We start from the raw sequence: 26,750 nt of genomic DNA on the forward strand, positions 1-26,750 counted from the left end.
AAGACATAAACGATTCCACACCCCACTGACGATTCTGGGCATTCGGCGCGTTCTAGCACAACAAGTTCATACATACCAAAGCTCACTGTTGTAACAATTTACTGCTGAAAAAATCCTCATACAGTTCATCGTACATATCACGTCGTTCCAGTTCGGCACTGTCGCTGTCCGTTTCATCCACATCCATCCGCTTTGGGTCTTCGCTCGATTTCAACGGCTCTTCCATCACTAGCCTCAGATCTAGCAGCTGTAGAGCGCTCCCTGTGAGAAATCATGGGAAATTAGTATGCTGTTAATACACTTAAAACCGCTATCAATCGGGCTTGCAATTCTTACTGTGCGTAGGCTGGAACCGGAAGTCGCTCTGATGTTGCACCAACCAGTTGTAGGTGGCTTGCAGGCGACACTGGATGACGTGACGCCCCACCTGCAGGACCTCCCCCCGGTACACGGTTTCGAACAGATCGAACAGCAGCAGCACACCGTTCTGCGTGATCTGCAGCATCGTATCGTAGTCGACATTCAGCGGACACTGCATCCAACACCGTAGCACCTGATGGAGCAGAACCACAAAGGCGTTAGTGATTCTCACGTGGCATTGGCACAACGATAAGACCGATCCTTCCGGACGGCGCACAAACTGATGGATCCATCGTACCGGCCGAGCCAGCGAATTGCGCAGGAAGTAGATCGTGTTCCGTGTGTTTGCCACCAGGTGGCGAATTTCGGTCGGCGTGAGATTTCTGTTCTGCGGAACCGATGCCTCCAGAAGGGCGGCGTAGATTTGTAACGTGCAAGAGTCTTTGGGGAGAAAGGTAAATTATGAAATTGATTGCAGATTACTTACGAAAACCCCAACTACTAACCTTTAGTGAACTGAATCATCTTGTAGGCATCGTTCGCAGCAAAGTCCGACGCTTTGCTCTGCCGACACAGACGGTTCACGAGATCTATCGAGCTGCTGGAGCTCGTTATTCGATAAAGGGCGTCCGAAAGGTGGCTCAGGATTAGGGCACTGTCCGGTCTGCAGAACACGATCGACTTGAAGAGATCCATCAGCTCGCGACCGCTGTTGAGATGAAAAAAATGTACATTTCTACACAAATTTCAGCGACTAGGTGCCCTAAATATGAATTTTAGAGACCCCATGCCTGAAGAAAAGGACCAAATATTTTTCCATTAAATTAATTAATTGGTCCCACGCGGATCTCGCTTCGTGCCATTACGCCAAGCATGTAATGGATTGGTACGAAGCGATGGGCGTTAATCTGGTCCCGAAGGAGGCGAACCTGCCAAATACACCAGAACTAAGTCCGATCGAAATGTTTTGGGTGATAATGAAGAGGTGGAAGAAAAGTGGAAAAAATTCAAAACTGAAGAAGCTTTGAAGAAAAACTGAGAGAAATTGTGTAAGAAAGATGAGCAAATCCTCGCCCAAGATCTCATGAGAAGTGTTGTGATGAAATGTACGAGCATGAAGTTTATGGGAGGAAATTCAATAAATAAATTATGCCAAAACATAGCCAATATATAGTTATTTAATCCCTGAACATTTTAGAAGTATACGAATGAAAACCTAGAATGAATTTTTGGTGTTCATTTTTGTGTCTCATTTTCTGAGTCCAGTCTTCAATATTATGCAGGATTTTTTGAAGAAGTTTCATAAATAACGTCGGACTGAGTCCCTGAAGAAATTTATGTGAGAATGATCGGATGAGTAATTTTTGTATAAAATTCTGGGGAAATTCCTAGAGAAATGTATGAATGAAAATTATGAGGAACTGCTAGTCTTATTTATCGAAAAAAATCCTGAAAGAGATCTTAATATATTTCATGGAATGATCATTGGAGGATTTTTGAGGCAATTCCTGGAAGAAACTGTGTATGAATTCTCGAAGGAATCTCTATGAAAATGGCTGATTTGTCTCCAAAAATAAAAAAATAAATAATGATCTATCAGAGAATCTGATAAGAAATTTCATAAGGTTTTTTTTTTAATTACTCGTGACATTACAAATATTACTGTTCGTATTACTGTAAGTATGTTTTCATGATTCTGCTTCGGATATCCTAAGGAATCCCTTCATGAATTTCGTTTAAGATGTTTTTAACCTGGAGTATTTTTATAGATAACCCTAAAAAATGTCCAGAAATTCCACCAGGAATTCCCTCGAAAGTTCATTTGAAGGAAAACGTCCTTAGTCCTCCGGGAAATTATCTAGTGATTCTTCTGGTGATTTCTTTAGAGATTTCTGAAAGTTATTTTTTAAGGACATCCTCTAAAATTCAATCAGGTAGTTCTATAGCAAGGAATTGTTGCCTATCAAGTATCAAGTAAGTTCCATAGAGATGTCTCGAAGATTTTTTTTAGGATTCTTTCCCAAATTTTCGTTCTTTTCCTTTAGAAAGAATCCTCTAAGGAAATCTTCAGAAACAACATCAGAGATTGCCACCCAGACTCCTTCAGGAACATTTCCACAATTTCTTTGAGAAATTTCTCAAGAATCTTCTCACACAGTATATATAGAAATTCTTCTTCAGAAATTGTTTCAAAAAATTCGAGCACTATTTCATAAGAAATCTTTAAGCAATCTTCGATGAAATTTCGGTGGAAATTCCGGATGAACTTCTACAAGCATCTCTGTAGAACTCCTGGACTCTTGAGGATGTCTTGAAGGATGTTCTAGATGAACTGCTAAGATCATTATTGCAAAATAATTAATCGGAACATCGAACGCAATCCCTTCAAAGATTTGTGAAGGAATGTTCGGTGGATTAACTGGAACAATCTCTGTAGTTGCTGCTCGGTACACATCCATTTCGACTAGATATCAGAATAAGAGATATGCTAGCCAATAATCCTCCCACAGAAGCAGCCCCGTTAAACGTCTTGAAAGAAGCCAAACTCTATGAACAAATTTAGCTGACATGTTACGTTTCAAGACAGCCCTCCAGGAACACGAAGACAAATTACGGAATAAATACCACACCAAGCTGATGATGAACAACGCGAGAACACCGGACAACTCTTTGATTTTGATATTGTATACTTAATAATTCTGTGAACGCTTTGCCTAGGGGGCCTCTTACGACGCCTCTTCCTTGTTTTCCAAAAAGATGACCCAGCCTAAGGCTAAAAAACTCTATAATAGACAAAAAAATCTGTAGTATTTGCTAGTGTTAACTTTCGAAGAATTCGTGGAGATATTATTTGATAAATTAGAAATATATGAAAGAGCTGCATAGATGAAATTGTGAAGGAATTTATGTGAAATTTCTGGTCGAATTTATTAAGAAGTTCATGGATCAAGTCTTCCATGAATTTCTTAATAAATTCGACCAGAAATTTCACATGATATTTCTTTTTGATTTCGTCTATGCAGTAGAATATAATAGATTTTTGAGAATAACCACTGGGGGAGTTTTTGTAGCAATACCCGGAAGAGACTGGGGATGAATACTTGAAGAAATTGATATGAAACTGGTTGGAAGAATAACTAGAAAAATAAATAAATTAGGAACTCCTGGAAGTCTTTGTAGAGTTTCCTTGAAAAAAGAATCCCTAAATTAATTCGTTCAAAAACTCTAGAGTAAGTCTTTGTAAATTTTCTTATAGAAAATCCTGTAGTAAACTTTAAAAGATCTCCTATTTAGAGTACCGTTTTGTCCAAACATCCAAATTCCAAACATGACTCATATCCCGAACGGTGGCGATTTCAAAGATAAGAACTTATTATGTATCAGGTAGAAATCAAGACCAACATTTATTTAAAACTATTGTTTTTCCGGGCCCCGAGCATCGCAGCTAATATGTGAATAGTGCGCTGTGTTCATAAAAATCATAAGAATGCAGCGCCACACTAAAAAAACTGATTTCAAAATGCGACGAGTTGAGGCGCGTCGCAAGTCTCACTGGCGCGATTCGGTTTGGTGGCGGTGCGACAATATATTTTTACAACCTTCAAAAGTAGTCTTCTTGAAAACTCGCTTTAAAAAAGTCTAGTGTTTGTAATAAGTGTCATGTTCGGAATTTGAGACAATATGGTATAGGAGAAATATTCAGTGGAACTTATAATCACTGAAGGTAGTAGCATTGATGTGCTTGAGATTGTTTGGAGCAAATGCTGGAGAAACCATTCTAAGAAGAGAGCCGGATCTTGGCACTTTTCAGACAATTCGGCCGAGAAAAACCACCCATGCCAAAGTGAATCATGGAAGTGCCTAAGCAGCTCTGAACCCTATCCCTTGAAAAAATCGTTGGAGAAACTTCTGAACGATTTTTTTTTTTTTTGAGAGAATTGGTAGAGAAGATAGGGAGAATTTTGGGAGGGATCCCCAAAGGGAAAGCTAAAAACTATTCAGAAGAAATCTCTGGATAAATCACTAGAAAAACTCCTGAAGTTTTTCCCCGATGAATCTGAATATAAATTTAGAAGAACTGGTATAAAAGTCGAGTAGGTATGTCTGAAGGTTTCAATGGAAGCTTTAGAATTTTGCACAAGGACTGATTGAAAGCAGAAAGAGAAAAAAAGGCTCTAAAGACCATTTTGGTTAAAATAGAGATCAAAGAGACCTTCCAGTTTTCGAAGACTTGCTTCAAAACAGTTACCAAGCCTCTAAAAAGACCTGCTACCAGTCCTGGTCGGGAAATTTGTGAATAAATTACTAAAGATCCTGTGAAATAGTCGCGTAAGCAACTCTGAAGGTATCTTTGGAGTCTATATAGAGGTTTGCATTCATTCACAAGGAGAATAAAGAAAAAGTTGATTTTAGTTACTTTTTTGGTGAAAAAATAGATTTAACGCTCAACGCTCCGTCATCGTAATCATCGTCATCATCGAAACTTCAAAAGCAGTTTTTCTGTTCAACACTTAACATTTTTCGATGAAAATGTGTTCACTGTGTTTCGGTTGGAGAACAGAATACAGTGAACACATTTTCCTGTAAGTTTTCTTGATTTTTTTTTTTTTTTTTTTTTTTTTTTTTTTTTTTTTTTTTTTTTTTCGGTAGCGATAGGGGTAGTACTGGCACTCTTAATCTGCCCTAAGCTCCTTCCCAGCATTTGCTTTTATAAGCCTCTATTGCGTTCATCACACAGACGTTCCTAAGCAATGTTGCTCAAATGGTCACTGTGTACCCTAGCAGCAATCAGCCCTTACCGTAGTTTTGCAGTCTAGTACTTTAGACTACTATCAAACTATGATAAGGCCTGAAATGCTACTAGAGTGGTTAAAGTGAAGAACGAAATAGTTTTATTAAAAGGTCCTCATTCCCCATTTCATTTCATCACTCACTATCGTCACTTTTATTTTCGACACTATCACGTATTTCACCGATTATCACTCATCAACTTTCGTAATACACTTCAGATATACTTTCCATATCACTTTTCACATCACACCATTTTCATATAAATTCATTGTTATTAGCATTTACCATCTGTTAGCATTACTAAGTAATTAAAAGATATTCAATTTAAATGTTTCATTATTTTTGTTGCTGTAGAGTCATTACTATTCAAACTACAATTTAGAATCATCACGAAAGTTACAGTAAAACAAAATCACTTCGATCCATTCTTCTGCACTCGCTGTCATTATTAACACTTTCATCATGCATGTTTGAAATACTAGGTTTATATTCAGAGAAATGATTGCAAAATGTATTATGGCGTTTATTAAATTAGTAGAGTTCACATCAATATACATCATCATTATAATATTTTTAACAAAACTATCAGAATCACTTTCAATTTCATTTTCAAATTTTCTTCACCATAGATTTTATTATGAAATCACTATTAGCACCCTCACAATCACTAAATTGAATAACAACGAGTGTTACGCGCAGTTCCACCAAACACCCAAACACATTCTTATGTTGCATTATAAAACGATTGATCACACGTTAGCTTCGAAACTTAACAACCATTACTGATTAGTACAAAGGATGCTACAGCTCGTGGTAAACGAACTGAACCATCAACAACCAGCACTGGTGTATAAGTAACTAATGAGCCCTGGCGGTCCCTCCGTTCGAAGAGGACCTGATAATATGCCGAAACATATTAACAGATCCTCCGCCTGAATGCAGCCGTTTCATGATAAATCATGAACCGTTAGAGGTGTGCCAAAGTATTGGGAAGGTGATATGTTTCACAGACGGGTATTATTATGGTGCACCTTCTACTTTGGCACCGTCAAACCCTGTGATCGTGGCCAGGGCTTTCCTGTAAGTTTTCTTGATTTTGAAAGAAAAAAACTGCTTATGAAAATTCTGAAATCAATGACGGATCCTGCCCCCTTAAAAGACAGATAAATCGTCGCTAAAAAAACCTGTGCCAGACCAGAAATCTGCGATTGGACAGAAGACGAGTTGTTACTTACTCTTGCTTATACAGGACCACGTGATGACTCAACCCGCTCAGCACCGTACCTGCAGCGGCTATAAATCCAAAATGGCCATAAAGATCGCTCTGAAATGATTCAATAATGTAAGATCTCATACCACAAATTCCACAAATCAACTCACCGCGTAACCTATTTTGACCAATGATCTACTGAGCATGTGAACGCAATTACCCGTTCCTTTCCAGCGCCGCACCAGCCTCACAGCCAACGCGGGAATGTATCGACAGAGCAGCCCTAAAGCAGCCAGAAACCGTCGCTGCACAATCGCTTTCTCGTGCAGATAGATCGGCTGCTTCTGGTAGATATTCACCAAGGGACCCTCCAATCGATTTCGTTTGCTGTTCCTGCACAGGAAATCGTAGGCCACTTTGGCACTCAGGTGAGCATCCTTAACCCGTACCAACGCTAACCGGTTGCAATACTTTCCTATTTCGTCGGTAGCTTGGTTCGCTACCAGCACCATCGTTGAAATGGATTCCTCCGGGAAGGCACCTTTGAGATAGATCATCTGCGAGAGGTATGACTGAAGGCGACCTAGGTGTTGTGAGAGCACGGCGTCTTCCTTGGAGAAGTTGGCTAGGCGATTAGTGGTGCTGAACTTGGAAATGCTTTCCGTGGACAGATCGAATATTCTCGCATCGATCTGATAATTCTCAATCGTCGGTTGCTGGAAGAGCAGTACTCGGCGATTGTGAATCCGAAAGTCTTTTGGCGTTACTGGTTTCTCTTTGGATGATCCATCTTTATCAATTCTGAACGAGTTACTCATCCGTTTCGTCTTCAGATTCATCATCTCGATATTCTTGAACTCTAGTTCCGATTTCTGGGCCACAATCACCTTCTCCAAATCCTTCATCTTTTCCACCCATTCCTTTTTGATCGTTTCCTTCTCCTTCATCTTTTCCATCCTCAGTTGCTCGTTTTGGTTTTTGATGTTTTCCATTTCGTATCGCAGTATGGAAACCTCCCCATCACGGATCTGAAGCCGTTCGGTAACTTCGTTGTAATCCTTCTTCAACTGCTCCCGCTCCTTACTCGCCCTGTCCAGTTGTCCCGTGAGAAACCGGACTTGCATGTCCTTCTCGTGGTCCTTCTTTTTGGCAGCATTGGCAATCGCTTCCCTTCCTAATTGGGACAGCTGATGTTGAGTGGGGAAAGCCCTTCCTCCCACCGGTTTATTCGCTAAGGCCTCCTGTAAGGAAGTTATGATTTGTAGGTAATTGAATCTATTCAGGCAATTTTATATAACTAGAAATTATCGAGCACTTTCCTCTAAAATTTTAGTTTAGGAATTCTCTAGGAATTAGGGTTTCAACTAGGAAACTCTCTAAGGATACATCCGGAGCTTGCCTCAAAAATTTGCTTCACAGAGAGCTTTTCAAGAAATTTATTTTGGAATTCAAGGTTTTTTTTCATAAATTCAAATAATGAAAGAAAACACATAAGTAAATGAAAAAAAAATTAGTACTATACCATTTAATTCCGAGTCGAGTTTAGTGCACGACACTGAAGACGGCCTTACAGTTGAGGTCGAAATACGCGTATCTGTCAAAATATACAAACAATATTACGCCAATTCACTCGGTTCATGGCCGCTTCTCTCCATCCTCGACTGTGACCCATGTGTGGAACACATTAGGTTCCTTGACATCAATTCTTCAATGTGCCTAATTTGACGCACTATGTTCCTTATTTGACGCACTAAAAAATAATTGCTAAATTTGAATTAATTGAAGATTGATATTAATTGAAAAAAGCGCTTTAGAGTAGACATAAAAGTTAGAACCTTTGGAAAAAGTTTTGAATGACGTCATCTGGTAGTACTCTCGCATATGCGTTTAGCTAAAGTGTAGAAAATAAAACCGGCGATTGAGTTCAATCCATAGTCAAGCATTATTGTTTAGTTTAATGTATTTTCGCCGTGATATCAAACAAGGGAAAGGTTTGAAAACTACGTTGTGCTGAAACGGAAAAGGCAGTTGCTAAAATAATGACAAATTGGTCAAAAACTAGAACGAATCCGGCTCCAAAAATGGTCGTCGAATCTTCTTTACTTATAACACGTGAACTACGCATACTTGTCTCATGTTCTATGTAACCCTAATGGACCGCGGGACAAATATGCGTAGAACCAACGGCAGTATGGGCCTCGGAATAGATCGAGAACCATATATGGGTCATACATTAAGTAGGGGAATGTGGGGCAAGATGAGCACCCGGGGCAAGATGGGCACCCCTAGTTTGTGTCGTTTCTACCGATTTTTTTCAAAAAAATATTTGAAGTTCTGATGAATATCATTAAATTGATATGATGGCCATAAATTTCAGCTAAAAAATTAAAAGCGCAACGTAAATATTGTCAAAAATACATAGAAGTCCAAAAATTTACCTTTTCATATAAGATTTGTTCATTTAAAAGTGATATTTTTGTTGCGTAAACAAATTAATTCATACGTTTTTGGCCGTATAGTTATAGAATAATCTTCTGTAGATAATCAGGAGCAAAACTTTCAACAAATTTAAAAATATTTCATTTGTTTTGATTATATTAATAAATTTACACCCTTGGGGCAAGATGAGCACCATGTTCAAAATTAAGTGAAAGTGTGAAATTATAGAACCACATTTAGCTGTGGGCTTGACTTACGGTATCTTCTTTGCACAAAACATTTTTTTCTAAAAAATATATAAACAAACAACAAATTAAATCGTTTTTTAAGTAAAATCTTAGCAATTTATGAAAAGTTATTTATTTTCTGATAAAAGTTTTAAAAACTAAGCTAGTTGAAGATAAATATTATCATATATAAAAGATAATATCTTGGGATATTGCAAGCATTGAGAAATAATAGTTTTCTCTAGTAAATTGCATCTTTTTATGGGGGTGCCCATCTTGCACCGCAGTTTTTTTGACCGATGATAAAAAAGCTATTTTTTAACGTGTTATTTGGAAAACTATTTATAACTTTTTAAAACTTTTAATGGTTGTAGGTCAAAGTAATAATGTAAAAGCTAAGGATGGTTACCAATTTTACCAAAATAAGAACGTTTAAGTAGGCTTAAATCGCGCTTATCCTTAGGGTGCTCATCTTGCCCCGCCTGACCCTACGTCATGTTATTAGGGGGAAGGAGGTGTTCTGCAATATGTGACGAATCATACAAGTTTTTTGAAGGTTCCATATAAAAAGTGGTACGTAGGGCGGATGGGCGGGGTTGTTGTAGAAAGTGGTATGTTTTTGTGACACGTATCTCATGGACACCCCCTATTATAAATTATGTAACGTTCCGTTCTGTTACGCTAAGCAAACGGCTTACGCGCCACCTTCCAATAAGAAGGACCGTTAGCTCTTTCTAATTACCCGGCATGAAACTACCCTCTCAGGGCAGGTCACCTAGTTAATGAGAACCGATGTCGCACTAAAACAACCCAAACGTCTCCAAAAACTAACCAGAACCAATTCCAAAATCTTCAAAACAACCGAAACCGAAAATAAATTCAGAAATTAACCAATGGGGGAAATGCTTATTCACTAAAAGAACCCAAACACCAATCTTAAATCTAGCCAAAATATCAATTCGTGACGTAATAAAAAACTAGTGAAGTAATCTAACTAATCTAGAAGTAAGTTTATTTGAATCAAAAATTCAATCCGAAGTTACTTTATTTGCTAAAAATTTAAATTTATCGAGTTCAAATCGATTGCCTTAAATTTAACGTTTATTTAATTTATTCAAATTCAAACAAGCCTAATCCCTAATGTGACGTCACGATTTAAATCAAGTTTTGATTTATCTTTGAGCAAATTCTTATTTTCTATTGTCAGATCTGACCTTTTCTTCTCGGCGACAATCCCTCGTCGGTTGTCCCATGCAGTTCACCGATAGTAAAACTTCACGTACGTACTCACCAATTGCTGTGGGTCAAACTTACTCCATCGACCGGTAAAGCCAACATGTGATTCGCGCGTCGGCGTCGCTTAAGGGGTAAAGGCGTCCCCTTGTTGTGGCGTGAAGAGCTTCTTATAAGAACGATGCTCACGCCGGACGAATTGGCGAGCGAAATGTCACACGAGCGTTGGTAGCCGATGTTGCACAGCAATTTCAGGGACCGGTGCCGTTCTCGGGAACTTACAGCCTCTTGGCGACGGCCGATCGTAGTCCCAGCCGTAGCCGAGGGAGGGCTTCTAGTTGATCCCAGCCCAGATTAGCCGCCTACGTTGATTGGGCAAGGAGGGCCTATTCAACGCGGATTCTCACTTAATTTGCTCACTAAATAATCAAGTTAGGCTTACCTGAATTCTTATTCACCAAATCTCACAATATCTCAGGCACTTTTTCAAAATATTACAATTCGACTCGACAAATTCAAAATTCTAAACGATGAACATAAAAGACACATAAACTGAAATTAATACACTAAGTAAATCTAAAACTCCCGAAACTTACTTCGAGTTTAGTTTAAACCAAAATACAAAGTCACAATTAGACTTAAGTTAAACTCAAACACTTTCAAAATCACTCCGACTATTAACGATCTTATCGCTTTGACGCACTCCACTATAATAAATGAACAATCGCGATCCAGACTTAAAAAAGGGTTGAGCTAATTTAGAAGAACGCAATTTCCACCCGAATGCGTACAATGGTTGTACTATCTTTTGTTTTCTTTTAATTGGCTAATTTGGGAATTTTCAGATTAGCCCATCGGCGCAATTTAGTAGGAGCGACGAGAGAAATTCTGGTCAATTCTCTAAGACGCAATAGATTTGAATTTCCGAAATATTTCTTTAGTTCGTTTCAATGAACATAGGTGGCGTCTTGTTTGGTTGGTGTTCGGACTAAACTTGAAGCTATGCTGTCAGTTTGCGACATTCACGACGAACTCTAGTATACATAACAAATACAAACAAATTTTATCAATGAGAACGAAAACTACGAATAGGGTTCTAAATGACGTTACATTATCGCCCCCACTAAATAAATAAAAATTTTGAAATTTAAAGAAATTTCAAAATTTTTATAAGAAAAGAAGGCTTATCTTCAAATTACAAACAAACAAATTAATCAATGATCTGAATATTCTTCTATTACCTACGTATTTCCGAAACTGAGCTAACCGAATACTTCAGAATAATCTGAAACCAATATCCTTATTTCCTAAACTAAACCAATTTTCCGATTACATCAGACCGAATCTGATACAAATTTCTAACCTAATTATCAGATCACCTCAGTAACAACTGAGAAAGATTTCCGAATGTCGGTCCGATTTGCTTCAACATACTTGAAAATTAATAGAACCGATTTCATACACCGATAAACATCAGAACTAATCTGATAAGCTACTTAAACTAAATCTAACCGAATACTGCAAACAAAACTGCAAATTCTTGATTTTATAACCCTATTGAACTAACTTACAGCATATCCGAAATGACCTAACACTAATACTACTACACATCTGAACACTGGTTACCAATGACGAAACAACGTACAACTGTCAAAACTCACTAAACATAACAAACAACGAACGAAATTATTGATCCGAAAGGTAATTTATGCTAAAATTTAATATTTTACAACGTTACAAACTCTATTTTAGGTTTAAAATTAAGCAAATTGAAGTGGGATTTCATATTCCTATCGAAGATATGCAGAACTGAGTTAATTTACAAGTGTTTTGACGATTTTTCTGCTGATACATGTACGCATTCTCAACTTCGCACATCATAACGCACGATCGAAGTTGGATGTGGGAATTTCCCAACAGAAATTCTGCCCATTCTATGCTAGCTATCAATGATAATAGCTGCATCAGAGCACTTCTGAGCGAAATCATTTCTCGACAACGTGAGGAAACAGCTGATGTGACATCTCGAACGTTGGAGCTCCGTAGCACCTCCAGGAGTATTTTAGTAGAAATGGTTGTTACTGTGCCTCCGGTTTAAGGACACAGTCATAGCTGGGTTTTTTATTCGGTAACATAAGCTCAAGATTTTGTCAACGATCGAGGAAACACGAGGACATCTCGGATCGGACTAACGTTGCACCACATAAGTGTATTTTTGTTATTTTGACTGGTGTATGCACTACGCGGCCGTAGTGCAGTCATAGCTTGACCTTTTTATGCTCGTTTAAGGAACGAACCGTGGAAAGTGCCGGGTATACGGTGTCCATCCTCCGATTCAAGGATGTAAGTGTTGGTACCGAGCACTCCCTTAATTCGTGCCTTAGTGAATTTCGATCCAAATTTGCCCACAAAATTGGCACTTTTGTCAGAAAGGTGAACATTACGTTTATATACGATGTCGCCTTTCTTGAACGTATGTTTTTGGTTCGATCGAAGATTGTAAGGTCGCGAATACTTCTGGTAGGCCTTATAGAGATTAGAGCGAACTAGTTCGTAGAGTTTCGTAAGCTCTTCTTTTCGTTTTGTGGCATCGTAGTCCTGACCATCCCCGAGTTCTTGAAGATTTTCATACTCTTGGCCGTGACTGATCATGTCACGTCCGAAGTTCACGAAATAGGGTGTATGTCCAGTGCTTTCATGCACACTAGTCCGAATGGCACGAGCTATCGTTTGCACCGAGTCATCCCATTTTTTATGATCGGCTTGTTTGTTCAATGCACAGCGGATTGCAGTGACTATCACTCGATTTACTCTTTCAGCTGGATTAGGGGCCGGGTGATAGACAGCTAGATTCCATTGAGTAACTCCGTACTCCTTCAACAACTTCTTAAAGGAATCCGAAACGAAAACCTTAGCGTTGTCGGTTATACAAATTGACGGTGCACCGAAGAGATTGAAGACTAGATTCTCCATTACAGTACAGACCGCAGGAGCAGTGGCTGTCTTCATACACTGTGCCAAAACGAATTTCGAAAAGAAATCGCAAATGACCAGAATCCACACATTTCCTTTGCGCGACCGAGGGTATGGCCCAAGAAAATCTATGGAGATCATCTCCCAAGGTCTTGAACACACTTTGGGTTTACCACATGGGGGTTGAACGTTTTGGTTGGGAACTTTTGACTCCTTACACACTTCGCAACTGAAGCAGTACCGTTTAATGTCGCTAGCCATTCTTGGCCAATAATAGCGTTCACGAATCTTGGTCAGTGTTTTCAGGAAACCGAGATGAGCTTCACAGTGAACATTTTTAATAATTTCTCTTCGATCAGGTCCTGGAACTACTTGCTTCCATCTATGGGCAGGGTCTTCAATCAAAGTCGAATTCGTAATAAACTTAAAGACGTTCCCGTTGACTACTTTAAAGTCGGGATATTTCTGTGGATTATGCTCAATCTGATACTTGAGTCCATCAATATATGGATCTGACAGATGAATGTCCACCGTATAGATGCTTCTACTGAGGCAGTCAGCTGGGATGTTCTCGCAGCCCTTTCTGTATCGCAGCTCAATGTCATACTTTGATAACTTCAAAGCCCACCGAGCGATACGCGGACTCCGAGACTCAATAGACATGGTCTGGAGAAAAGTAAGGCTCATTGCATCTGTTTGCACAATAAAGCGACTTCCTTCGACAAAATGTCGGAAGTGCTCAATACTTAATAGTACGGCCAGGCATTCCCTTTCGGTTGCACTGTACCGACGTTGTGTGCTGGATAACTTTTTGGAAAAGTAAGCAATGCATTTCCTCTCACCTTTCTGCAATTGCACCAAAACTGCACCAACCGCAAGGTCGGAACTATCAGTTTCGATGATGAATTGCTCTGAGAAGTCTGGATTTGCTAAGGCAGGAGCAGATACCAACGCTTCTTTCAGCTTGTTGAGAGCTTCATCCGCTTCAGCAGTCCATTCAAACTTTTTCCGTCCCTTCTTTAACAAGTTGGTCAATGGAGTCGTGATTTCAGAATATTTGCTGATAAATTTCTGATAGAAACCAGCCAGACCTAGTAGACGACGTACTTCTTTAACCGACCTAGGCGCAGGATAATCGAGGATTGGTTGTACCTTTGCAACATCCGTCGATAATCCGGCTTCAGAGATGACGTACCCCAAATATCGTATGCTGGTTTGACAGAATTTGGATTTTGTAAGGTTAATGGTCAAACCCGCGTTTCGTAACCTTTCGGCAACACATTTTATCAGTCGTACATGTTCTTCAAAAGTCTCAGCTGCTATGATGATGTCATCCAAGTATACATACACGAATGGCTCCAAATCATGGCCAATAACTTGGGTCATGAGCCTAGACATCGTCGCTGGGGCGTTGATTAAGCCAAAAGGCATAACCTTGAACCTGAAGAGGCCTTTGTTGGTCCTGAAGGCAGTTTTATTTTTGGCATTTTCGTCCAGCTCAACTTGATAATACGACTCGGTCAAATCGATGACTGAGAAGTATCGAGCTTTACTGATACGATGCAAGATATGAGACATGTTTGGTATGGGAAACTCATCTTTCTTCGTAACAGAATTCAATCGTCGCGAGTCCAGACATATTCTCCACTTTCCGTTGGGTTTCCTTATAGGCAATAACGGATTTAAGAAGTCTGCGGAGGTCAGACATTCTTCAATTACGTCAAGCCTACGTAATCGCTCCATTTCTTCATCGATCACCTTTTCTACAGTGGGTGACCACTTATAAAGTGGTATTTTCTTGGGGGTCGCGCCTACAATCAAATCTATCGAATGTTTTATGAGATTAGTGCGTCCTAAGTGACCTTCACGTGTTGCTGGAAGTTCCTGGATAGCCCTAAATAAAAGTTCTCTCTGCTCAGTGCTCAATTTATGTTCCGTAACAATATCGTTCGAGGTTGTTATAGGATTGGATGGCAGTTCTACGGTTGGCATCTCTAATGAATCATCGTCTTCCTTCGGATCTAGAGATTGATTGGTGTCAAGATCAGGGACTAAATGAAAACAAATTTTGCCTTCATCTTCACTAAAATAACTTTCTGCCAGTAATAAGGTATGATTCTTTGACGGATCTGCAATCATTGGCCTTTGATTCGGGTTAATCGTTAACTGAAAGTTGAATGCTTTCAGGAAATCGATTCCGAGAATCAAGGTTTTGCAAACTTCCGGTACGATAACGGTAGGAATAATCTTGGTGATTTTCTGAAACTCGAACGGAATATTGACATATCCCAGGCAGCTATATGAAGTTCGATCAGCTGTCGAAACCTTAAGACGACAAGGCAGAATCTTAAGTCCGAGACGGTCTATTAATTTCTGCGAGCTCATGATTGTCACACTAGCTCCAGTGTCAATAAGACCTTCAACTTCTATGCCCAAAACATTAACTATAATTGTGGGACAACGATTAAACTGAGTATGGATAGTATACGTGGTATTGAAGTATTCGAACCTACGATTGGAGACCTCTTGATCGTTAAGGTTCAGAGAGGGGTCCCCATATCTCTCTTTACCTAATCGTTTTTTGATTTCACCTCAGATAATGGTCGAATATTGTGCTGTTGAGGACACCGGAAAGCCGTAGTGTCCGGATGCCCGCAAACATGGCAAAAAATTGTCTTCTGGCGGTCACACTCCTTCCAAATATGACCAACCTTCCTACAATTCCAGCACAAAGGTTGTCGTTGGCCATTGTTGAAAGAGCTTCGAGCATTATCAGCTGGAGATAGACGAGCTTTGTTTGAAGTTACCTTCTCCGCTTGGAGAACAGCTATTTCTTCTTCATCATCAGCTTGAACCACAAACTCGTCCTCTTCCTCAAGAAGAACTTCGTTTACCAGATGAGGTTTTGTTTGGACACGTTGGCCATACAAAGTCCCTTCCAAGGTATCGAATTTGTAGCAAAGCTGAGCCAAGTGTTCAACGGAGTAAATCTTTTCCAAAGCAAGTCTTCTTTTGTAAGAAAGTTTCATATTTTCAATAATGAGCTCAAATTTTTCTCCTTCTGTCAATGGTTTGATCAAGCGCTGTGCCATGGTCTCTATATCGGTCAGGAAAGCGCTAAATAGTTCATTAGGGCGTTGTTTCCTATTGCGCATTTCTTCCTTTACGAACCTGTCGCGATTTGGATTGTCGTACCTCATTTGCAAGTAGTACAGCAAGGTATCCCACGAGTTAAACTTGGATTCATAAGCTGTATACCAAACGTACGCATCATCTCGGAACAGGAGGTGAGCGTGTGTTCGCAATTCTTCCTTGCTCACTTGGTACGAACGACAAAGGAGATCAATCTGTCTCAAGAAGTCGATCACCGGGACTGGATTTGAGTCTCCTGCAAACTTAGGCCACTTTTCAATAATATTGCAGGTCTGGTGTGGCAATCTTCGCTGTCCTAATGTACCGTTATTTCCTGAAGACAACGAGGCCGGAAATTGTATCGGACTCTGGGTATTCCCTGCAAATTGAGGCATCTGAGTCGAGTTAAGCTGAGATTGGAATGGCATTGAATTTCTTTCTGTGCCGATTCCTAACAAAGGAGTAAACGGAATATTGTTACTCGAGGATTGAGGTCCTGGGGCGTTCTGTAACTGTAATGGTGGCGATAATCTCGGTACACTTTCGTTACGTTCGCCTGTAGATGTTATTCCAAAATTATCAAACTGTTCCCTCACGTTATTTACAACAGTCTCACGCACCAATGGACGATCTGATCGTTCATTCAACAAAGTTCTCACGCATGATTGTACGTAATTTTCTATTTCGGAAATATGCACGTACTCCCTAAGATTCAGTTGCTGATTCGCGTTTGTATTTGCAGGTTGAACAGAAACGGTTTCTCGTGGCTCTGGTACTGAATTTCCAGCATTAGAGGGTTGGCGAACTCTTTCATCTAACCAAGGACGATATTGGCCCTCTTGTGGGTTGGAAGATGGTTTCCCTTGGGATACCGGAGGTCCCATTGACCAAAAATCAGTTCGTGATCCACGAGAAGGTTTCGGAACGGTTTCTGCAACAGAGTTCCTTTCTTCATTAAAGCCAATCACATTAAGGGGCTGAGGAACACTACCTCCCGAGGCTTCTGGGTCAACCGATGACAAATTCTGTCTAGGAGGATTCAAGCATGACAAATCTTCTCCGGAACGGAATCGAACATTACGAAAAGGCAGAGGATTTCCTTCAGCGGACATTCTACCGAGCGAAGCTTGCTGCATTTCACTCTGCAGATTCCCTGGGGCTGGGAAACGGCTGTCCAACGAATGTCGATTTTCGACAATGAACGGATTCAAAACATTCTCTGACATCTGGAGTGGATCTTCAACCGCGTCGTTGCGAGTTTCGCTGCCAACAGCTCCTTCAGCTGAAGATTGCATCTCTGGATTAACCATCGGGGGTGTAGCTAGCCGCATCTGACCACCCACACTCTGATTCGGAGGCGAGACTACTCCGGTAGGCTCCGAAGAAACTCCGGCATTCGAAACAGCTCCTAGCTGGTTCAAATCGAGCTGAAAATAACGTCCTGCTAATCCAAAAACAAATTTCATCAGCGCCAGACGAGTCTGCTCTCCAGACGCTGTAGTCGCGTGGCATCTACGAAGACGCCGATAGTGGTGAATCAGCCTAGATCGACACCCAATCGGTCTGCCAGCCAGCAGAGAATCTTCAATCTGCTTCACAGCTGCAGCAACGGTTACGTATTCGTCGTTGATGGTGTTCGACGTTGGAAACTCCTGGTTTTCCTCACGACGAATCAAATAGCGAAGGACACGACGATTATCTGTGCTGCGACCGATGGCCGAATTCCGCAGTTTCAGCTCATAGGCCACTTCTTCGTCATTTAAATCATCCGCATTCATATAGTAATTCTCCATTTTGAAGAAATTTCTTTCCACACCAAAACAATCACTTCAATTCACTATTATTGAATTCAATTTAGAAGAAAATCTTACTTTAAATTCACTTTATAACCAAACAAATTCGAAATGAATGACAGTTGTACGAATGTTCTACTTTATAAGCAATTATCGAAAAAAAAAACAAAATTTCACCGAAAAATTATCGAACCTAAACCGATATTAAACTAATCGACTTCAAACTGTTGGGCAGAGGTGGACACACCACAACGCAGAACAGGGTCACCGAAGCGGAACGCGGAACCAGGATTTCGGTAGGAAAGAAACAACTACAACTTGACTACTGTACGCAACGAGAAAGCTTTAATAAACACGTCTGAACGGATTGAACATCACTTTACGGATGAATGGTAAACTTTCCATTCTCCCTCTCTTCCTTTGCTATTTGGCTCGCTCGCCGACTGCCCTACCGGCGCATGCGTCATTCGCCATTCTCTACACATCAGTGTTGCCGCTTTGCTTACGAGGCACAACCATTGCATACTCCAACACTCCTCCTCAATGTTGTCCTCGTACTCGTCCGCATCCTCACTGCCTTCCATGCCGGGTTGATCTCCTCCTGCTTCAAGCAACGTAATCAACCAACCGGTTGGATCGTACTCCACGATTACTCCTCCTGGATCGCCGAACTTCCCTCCAGTTATCAGCATCCGAATCTGGGCTTCCACTGTTGGACTTCGCCACATGTAGCGGCTCCACTTCCTCGCTTGAAGTGTTCGCATCGAAGTATTCTTCTTCTTCACGTTCTTCGGCTCTATTCTGCTTCTTCTCCGAATACCAGCTCACCACACTGACTGGTGAACTTCTTCCCTTCGTTGTCTTCTTCTCGCCCATTATCAGCCGCTGGCCCTCTACTTTCTTCTCAACCTTCGTTAGCTTCAGCCGATACAATGACCCCGACTTTTCACCAATTGCCACTTTCTTACCGGATGCGTCACAAATATCGCAACCATCCTTCTTGAATTTCACCGAAAACTCTTTCGCCGTCAATTTGTCCACTGACACGAGTCCACTCTTTAACGACGGAACATACAAGACGTTGGTAAGCTTCACCTCAACTCTGTTTCCATTTCCGTCCAAACCGTACACAACACCTTCGCCACAACCAGCGGCGATAACCACTTTTCCGTTCGCTAACACTACACTCGGGCCTTTTCTTTCTTTCAGCGATTTGAAAAAGCTTCTATCGCTCGTCATGTGCCGACTTGCTCCACTGTCAATGTACCAGCACTTTCGCTGATCCAGTCCCGCCATGAAGCACACACTGGCACCCACAATTTCGTTCTTTGCTTGTCTCGCGTTTTGCCGCACACGCACTCTGTCGTCCGGCTTCTTCTTATCTTCGCACTCATTTTCTAGCTCCTGCTTCGCTAGCATAAACGAACGACAGTTGCGACGCAAATGACCGGGCTTGTCGCAAAAGTAGCATCTTCTCACTGGTGCTCTATTGCCGAGTCCACCCACGCTTTGCACTTCATTTTGCACTACCACACTTTTCATAGCTTTCGTTACACTCATTTCGCCGGAACGCTCCCTCCGACGCTCAAACTCATCGATCAGCTTCGACTTCACAAGCTGCATCGTGATGTCCACATCGGCACGACTCTCCAACGCCGTGACCAAACCACCATACGAATCAGGCAAGCTACGCAAGATCATCGCAATCCGCAGCGACTCCTCCAGCTGTTGGCCTGCATTCGTCAAACGGTCGAACAAATCGTCAAGCACAACCAGATGACTCTCAAGGTCACCGTCTTCCGCGAGATTTAACGAGCACAGTCTCTTCAACAAAGATACACGTGACGTTACCGTGTTCTTCTCGTGATAACCACGCAACTGATCCCAAAACGTTTTTGCACTGTTTGCTTCCTTCACCAGTGCAAACTGGTTATCGTCAATACACAATCCGATAGTGGCACGAGCTTTCCTATCGTCCTTCGTCCACTGATCGGTCACTACAGCCGGCATCGCATCACCGACCACATACCATAGCTCCTCCCTGGTCAGGAGCATCTCCATCCGGAACTTCCATATTTGCCAGTTCTGATTGTTCAGTCTAGCAAACGCAAACTTGTTCACATCCGCCATTTTGTCCACGCAAAATCACCACCGCGGAGAAAACAACGCACACACACTCACACACGGCGTGATCACTTTCGCTCTCTCGGAACCTTTTTCCTATGCAATCCGGAACCTTCCCTTCGGCACTGCTGGGCCCATAACCTGTTGGGCAGAGGTGGACACACCACAACGCAGAACAGGGTCACCGAAGCGGAACGCGGAACCAGGATTTCGGTAGGAAAGAAACAACTACAACTTGACTACTGTACGCAACGAGAAAGCTTTAATAAACACGTCTGAACGGATTGAACATCACTTTACGGATGAATGGTAAACTTTCCATTCTCCCTCTCTTCCTTTGCTATTTGGCTCGCTCGCCGACTGCCCTACCGGCGCATGCGTCATTCGCCATTCTCTACACATCAGTGTTGCCGCTTTGCTTACGAGGCACAACCATTGCATACTCCAACACAAACGAACCGAAATTCAATAATTTATTATTCTAAACCGATAGCCGATTGCATTTGCAATCAAAATTCAAAATTTGTTATCCTATTTTCAATTCAGATCGAATAATCAATCAATTTTAAAAAGATCCTAGTCAATTTTCCAATTACCAACTTTCAAATTACTAATCAGCAATGCCAAGCTTAAAAAGCCAGGCCCCACGTTGGGCGCCAAAATGTAACGTTCCGTTCTGTTACGCTAAGCAAACGGCTTACGCGCCACCTTCCAATAAGAAGGACCGTTAGCTCTTTCTAATTACCCGGCATGAAACTACCCTCTCAGGGCAGGTCACCTAGTTAATGAGAACCGATGTCGCACTAAAACAACCCAAACGTCTCCAAAAACTAACCAGAACCAATTCCAAAATCTTCAAAACAACCGAAACCGAAAATAAATTCAGAAATTAACCAATGGGGGAAATGCTTATTCACTAAAAGAACCCAAACACCAATCTTAAATCTAGCCAAAATATCAATTCGTGACGTAATAAAAAACTAGTGAAGTAATCTAACTAATCTAGAAGTAAGTTTATTTGAATCAAAAATTCAATCCGAAGTTACTTTATTTGCTAAAAATTTAAATTTATCGAGTTCAAATCGATTGCCTTAAATTTAACGTTTATTTAATTTATTCAAATTCAAACAAGCCTAATCCCTAATGTGACGTCACGATTTAAATCAAGTTTTGATTTATCTTTGAGCAAATTCTTATTTTCTATTGTCAGATCTGACCTTTTCTTCTCGGCGACAATCCCTCGTCGGTTGTCCCATGCAGTTCACCGATAGTAAAACTTCACGTACGTACTCACCAATTGCTGTGGGTCAAACTTACTCCATCGACCGGTAAAGCCAACATGTGATTCGCGCGTCGGCGTCGCTTAAGGGGTAAAGGCGTCCCCTTGTTGTGGCGTGAAGAGCTTCTTATAAGAACGATGCTCACGCCGGACGAATTGGCGAGCGAAATGTCACACGAGCGTTGGTAGCCGATGTTGCACAGCAATTTCAGGGACCGGTGCCGTTCTCGGGAACTTACAGCCTCTTGGCGACGGCCGATCGTAGTCCCAGCCGTAGCCGAGGGAGGGCTTCTAGTTGATCCCAGCCCAGATTAGCCACCTACGTTGATTGGGCAAGGAGGGCCTATTCAACGCGGATTCTCACTTAATTTGCTCACTAAATAATCAAGTTAGGCTTACCTGAATTCTTATTCACCAAATCTCACAATATCTCAGGCACTTTTTCAAAATATTACAATTCGACTCGACAAATTCAAAATTCTAAACGATGAACATAAAAGACACATAAACTGAAATTAATACACTAAGTAAATCTAAAACTCCCGAAACTTACTTCGAGTTTAGTTTAAACCAAAATACAAAGTCACAATTAGACTTAAGTTAAACTCAAACACTTTCAAAATCACTCCGACTATTAACGATCTTATCGCTTTGACGCACTCCACTATAATAAATGAACAATCGCGATCCAGACTTAAAAAAGGGTTGAGCTAATTTAGAAGAACGCAATTTCCACCCGAATGCGTACAATGGTTGTACTATCTTTTGTTTTCTTTTAATTGGCTAATTTGGGAATTTTCAGATTAGCCCATCGGCGCAATTTAGTAGGAGCGACGAGAGAAATTCTGGTCAATTCTCTAAGACGCAATAGATTTGAATTTCCGAAATATTTCTTTAGTTCGTTTCAATGAACATAGGTGGCGTCTTGTTTGGTTGGTGTTCGGACTAAACTTGAAGCTATGCTGTCAGTTTGCGACATTCACGACGAACTCTAGTATACATAACAAATACAAACAAATTTTATCAATGAGAACGAAAACTACGAATAGGGTTCTAAATGACGTTACAATTATACGAAACAAACCATTGAACCTACACCTCATCTCCTGACGAATTTACTGAAGCTTCCTTAAAACATTAGGGGACGTCCATAAACCGCGATAAATTGCACAATTTTCAACCTCTCTTAACCTCGGCCAATTTTTTTCAATGAAAAGTGCGAATATTTTGTACGAATCGTTGCGTTTCTCTGAACCCCCTCATCTCCCTAAAAACGTTACGTAATATATGGATGACTTTGCTTACATGCGATTACATAAAGCATTGGGTTGTTTCGCGGACGGATTTTTTGAAGGCAAGCACGATATTTTTTTTTCCTGTTTTCGATCCAACAAAACATGCTGAACGAAATAGCAAATAATAAGGAACATTGAGTGCCTAACTTGACGCACAAAATTGTCATACAAAAATATGTCTGAAAGCTTAAAAAATTTCGACGTCAATTCACGAATAAAATAATATTACTGACTGTTGTTGATGATATTGCTGTAAAACAGCATAATATTTTCACAAAAATTGATTAACAATATTTAGCACATTCACTAAGGAATGAAAAAATTGACGCACTTGTCGGATACATTTTCAAATAATTTTTTTTTGCCAATTATTAGTTAAAGATAAACTTTTTTCGATTGGAATCCTTCAATAACATGTAAATGAAGATTAAGTAATAAATTTTCTAAATTTTCGAGTGCTAGTCTGAATGAGAATTAATTCTCGAAAACTTATTCATACAGACTCAAGTCAAAAAAGTATACAAACATACTTTATCGATCCTACGTGTTAAGCAGGCGGAATTCTACACGTACCGCTCTGTACCAACTCAACTTTTCACTTTTAAAACGTTTAATTTCCGGATTTACAAAATGACGAAAGTAAGATTTTCAACTTTCGCAACCTAGCCACTACTTTCGCCGCCCCGCTGTATGGAGAGACAAAGTGACTTAACCACGAATCAAAACAAAACACTACTTGAGTCGATTTTACACTGGTAGAAAAACGTCGCAAGTAACTGAATAAAACGGCTTATCATTTTGTCATAAAATTCTTGTGTGAAATAATAGGAACTCCATAGCTTTTGAACGCGAGCTCATTGTATGCAAAATTTAAGAAATGTACACGTCGAAAAAATGTTAAAAAGGTAATTCATTTTAAAACAGTTTTAGAAGACAGGTTGTGATTCTTCTGAATTAATTTTCTCAAAACCGTATGAAAATTACTTACGTCGATTTGAAAAAGTAATCGAGAATTTATGATACAATTAATGAGAAAATGCGTCAAGTTTGGACCCGCGTCAAATATGGTACGTTCACGGTACATTGATAAGTTTTGAAAGAACTGCAGGATTAACCCGTATAGGCCTGAGTGAAAACAAAAATACTAAAATCCTCACCGGTCAGCGAATTCTTAGCGGATTCAAATGTTTTTTGTCAGTTTACTGGCCCACATATCTAGTCTCTAAAAGTGGCCAGAGGAAGTTGGAAATATTCCTGTGGCCGGAGTTATTCCGGTGGGTCACTGGGTCAAGTTGGGTAAAAAAGGGCTATTTTTTGGGACATGCCAAGTTACCTTTATTTATTTGCAATGACAATCATTTTAATTTGCATTAATCATTAAGATCTGATATTCAACATTATAAATGAAGAGTGTTGTACCTATTAAAATATACCGGATGTGGCCATTCGGTGGAATTGTCCGGAAGAACCGACTATAGATTAGTTGTATACTAAACCGTTTCACTTCTCGAAAAGTAGAAATCAAACATAATTGTGCACAAAAATGCGTTCCCATAAGTTTGGCACGTATGTTCAGATACAATAGATAGTTATCCAATTCAATCGTTTCTCAAAAGGTTTACACTGATGCAATTTTCTTAAAATTTCGTCACATAGTGGCCACATTATAGCCGATTCCGGAAATTATCTGTGACTTGAAATTAGTCTACCTCCAGGGGCACAAACGCATAGTACCCTTATCACCCGACTTGACCCAGTGACCCACCGGGCTCTGGCTACAGGAATATTTCCGCGTTCCTCTGTCCAGTTCTAGAAACTAGATATGTGTGCCAGTATACTGACAAAAAATGATTTGATTCATTAATAATTCGCTGAGTGGTGAGGGTTTTGAATTTTTGCTTTCACTCAGGCCTATACGAGTTAAACTTTGGATGAGATGCTGGAAAAGTACCGAAAAAATTTTCTAGAAAGACGCAATGATTAATCACATGTTGAATATATTGAGAAATTTCTGGACAAATTATAGATTATAGACCAGGAAATTAGATTCTCCATTCTCCATGCGATTAACCGTGGATAAAAAGACTTTAGAATTATAGTATGGTTTCTTGAATAACACACTGAACATATTTCTTTAAAAGCTCTGGATTATACCTTGTGGGTTTTCTTGAAAGAATTTATGTTAGAATTTTTGGAAGATCTTCTAGAGTAACAACTGGAATATACGCTTGAAGGATTAATGAAAAATATATGGAATCTTAGGATAATCTTTGGAGAAAAAAACTAAGTAATCCCAGAGCAAATTGATTGAGGAAGTAGCGTTGGAATACTCAAGGATTTCTTGGAGCAAATTCTGAAGGAGTTCCTCTAAGCATTGTATTGAAAATCTAAGAAGATTTTTTGGGAGAATCGGTATAAGAATCACTAGAAAAATGTTGAAGATATTCCTGTAGGAGCCCCTGAAAGTATTCCAGATGAAATTTCTGGAAAAACCACTAGAATACTTCCTGAAGTTTTTCTTCAAGGAATCTGAGAAGAAATATTGGAAGAATCAGTTGAACGCTTGCGTAATAGGCTCTGAAGGTTTCTCTGGAGCCTGTGGAGTTTTGCATCAAAGTTAACTACAAGCAGAATAAGAGAAAAAGAAACTTAAGAGATCATTTTGGTTAAAATAGAGATTTTAAAGACCCTTAGCTAAAAACAGAGAGTTGCATAAGAACAGAGACCAGGTCTCTAAAAAGAGACATGCTACCAATCATGCTGCGGCAAATCCGTGAACATTGCGAAATCCACGAGAATCGCAAAATTTGCAACTGAGCTATTACACTGTAGAAACTTTTCCCCCTCGACGAGTTCATCATTGAATTTAGGATTTTGAAATTTATAACTTATTAGTCGCTCAAAGTGATTAGAAGATTAAACTTTGAGTTGTATGAACTTTCAAGTTGAATGACTCGAATATTGACTTCACTCACCGTCGTGGATTGCGGCTGCTTCGGTTTGAACAGAACCGATCCTCCCACTTTAATGTCCCCATTCGCTCTCACTGGGACCGGCTTCGGAGGAGACCGTTCCTGTGGCGACGTCTTGGGACCGCTTCTTTGTTGACCATCCCGGCGAAACTCATCCAGATTGAAGTCATCGTCGAACTCGTTGTTGAAGAACTCGTCGATGTGCTTCTCTATGTTGTCGTAGTTCTCGCTAAACTGCTCGCTAAATACGTCGTCATCCCCATCCGTAAGCAGATCAATCACGCTGATGGGAACCGAATTCCCTTTCGAAGGTCCGGGAGCAACCGGAGGTGGAGGAGGCATGAGTTCCCTAGAGTTCGGTTCCTTCTCCCCGTTCGTTTGGGTACTGGAAGCGACTTCTTCCCTAAGAAATGTCCCAAAGGTGACCTCCGCGGCCAGTGCTTGGGACTGCTGCTGCATCTGAGTTTGCTGGAACATCTCGACTTCTTCCACGGCCTGGGAGGCCAAAATGATGAACTCGTCGTCCTCATCGCCCCACAGCGAATCCGACTTGGAGGAGGATGATTTGGCAATCGCCGTCGTGGTGGTTTTCACCGTTCGCTGTTGCTGCTGTTGGAGGACGTACTGCTGGCTGGAGATGACATCGATGTCCAGCCGGGCCTTTTTGTAAGCCGACGACGACGGTTGCTTCAGCTGGAAGTTGCCGAAGCGTTTGGATGCCATTTTCACCCCTAACGGCTCCGCACATACACAATGTTTAAACTTATTTTGCGAAGCGGAACATGAACTGTTAAAACGAGATAAGTTTTTTCAACAAAACACACGATTAAACTACATAGTTTTTGTACAAAAATTAAACACTATTCTATGAGCAAAAAATCTGGCGGTGAATGTTTGATGTTTGCACGATTTACACGAAACT

The 26,750-nt window shown here is 40.5% G+C and overlaps 1 protein-coding gene across 1 annotated transcript; it reads right to left on the minus strand.

Moving 5' to 3' along the window:
• Positions 1-69: 69 nt before the first annotated feature.
• On the minus strand, positions 70-26,750 carry LOC5573950 (ATR-interacting protein mus304). Its single transcript, XM_001654938.2, has 6 exons — positions 25,832-26,750; positions 6,532-7,602; positions 6,387-6,475; positions 867-1,069; positions 337-801; positions 70-261 (listed from the first exon to the last, which is right to left on the minus strand). The coding sequence occupies exons 1-6, from the start codon at positions 26,549-26,551 to the stop codon at positions 83-85; spliced, it is 2,727 nt and encodes a 908-aa protein (XP_001654988.2). The 5' UTR covers positions 26,552-26,750; the 3' UTR covers positions 70-82.

Source organism: Aedes aegypti, chromosome 2, assembly GCF_002204515.2.
Source record: "Aedes aegypti strain LVP_AGWG chromosome 2, AaegL5.0 Primary Assembly, whole genome shotgun sequence".
NCBI lineage: Eukaryota > Metazoa > Arthropoda > Insecta > Diptera > Culicidae > Aedes > Aedes aegypti.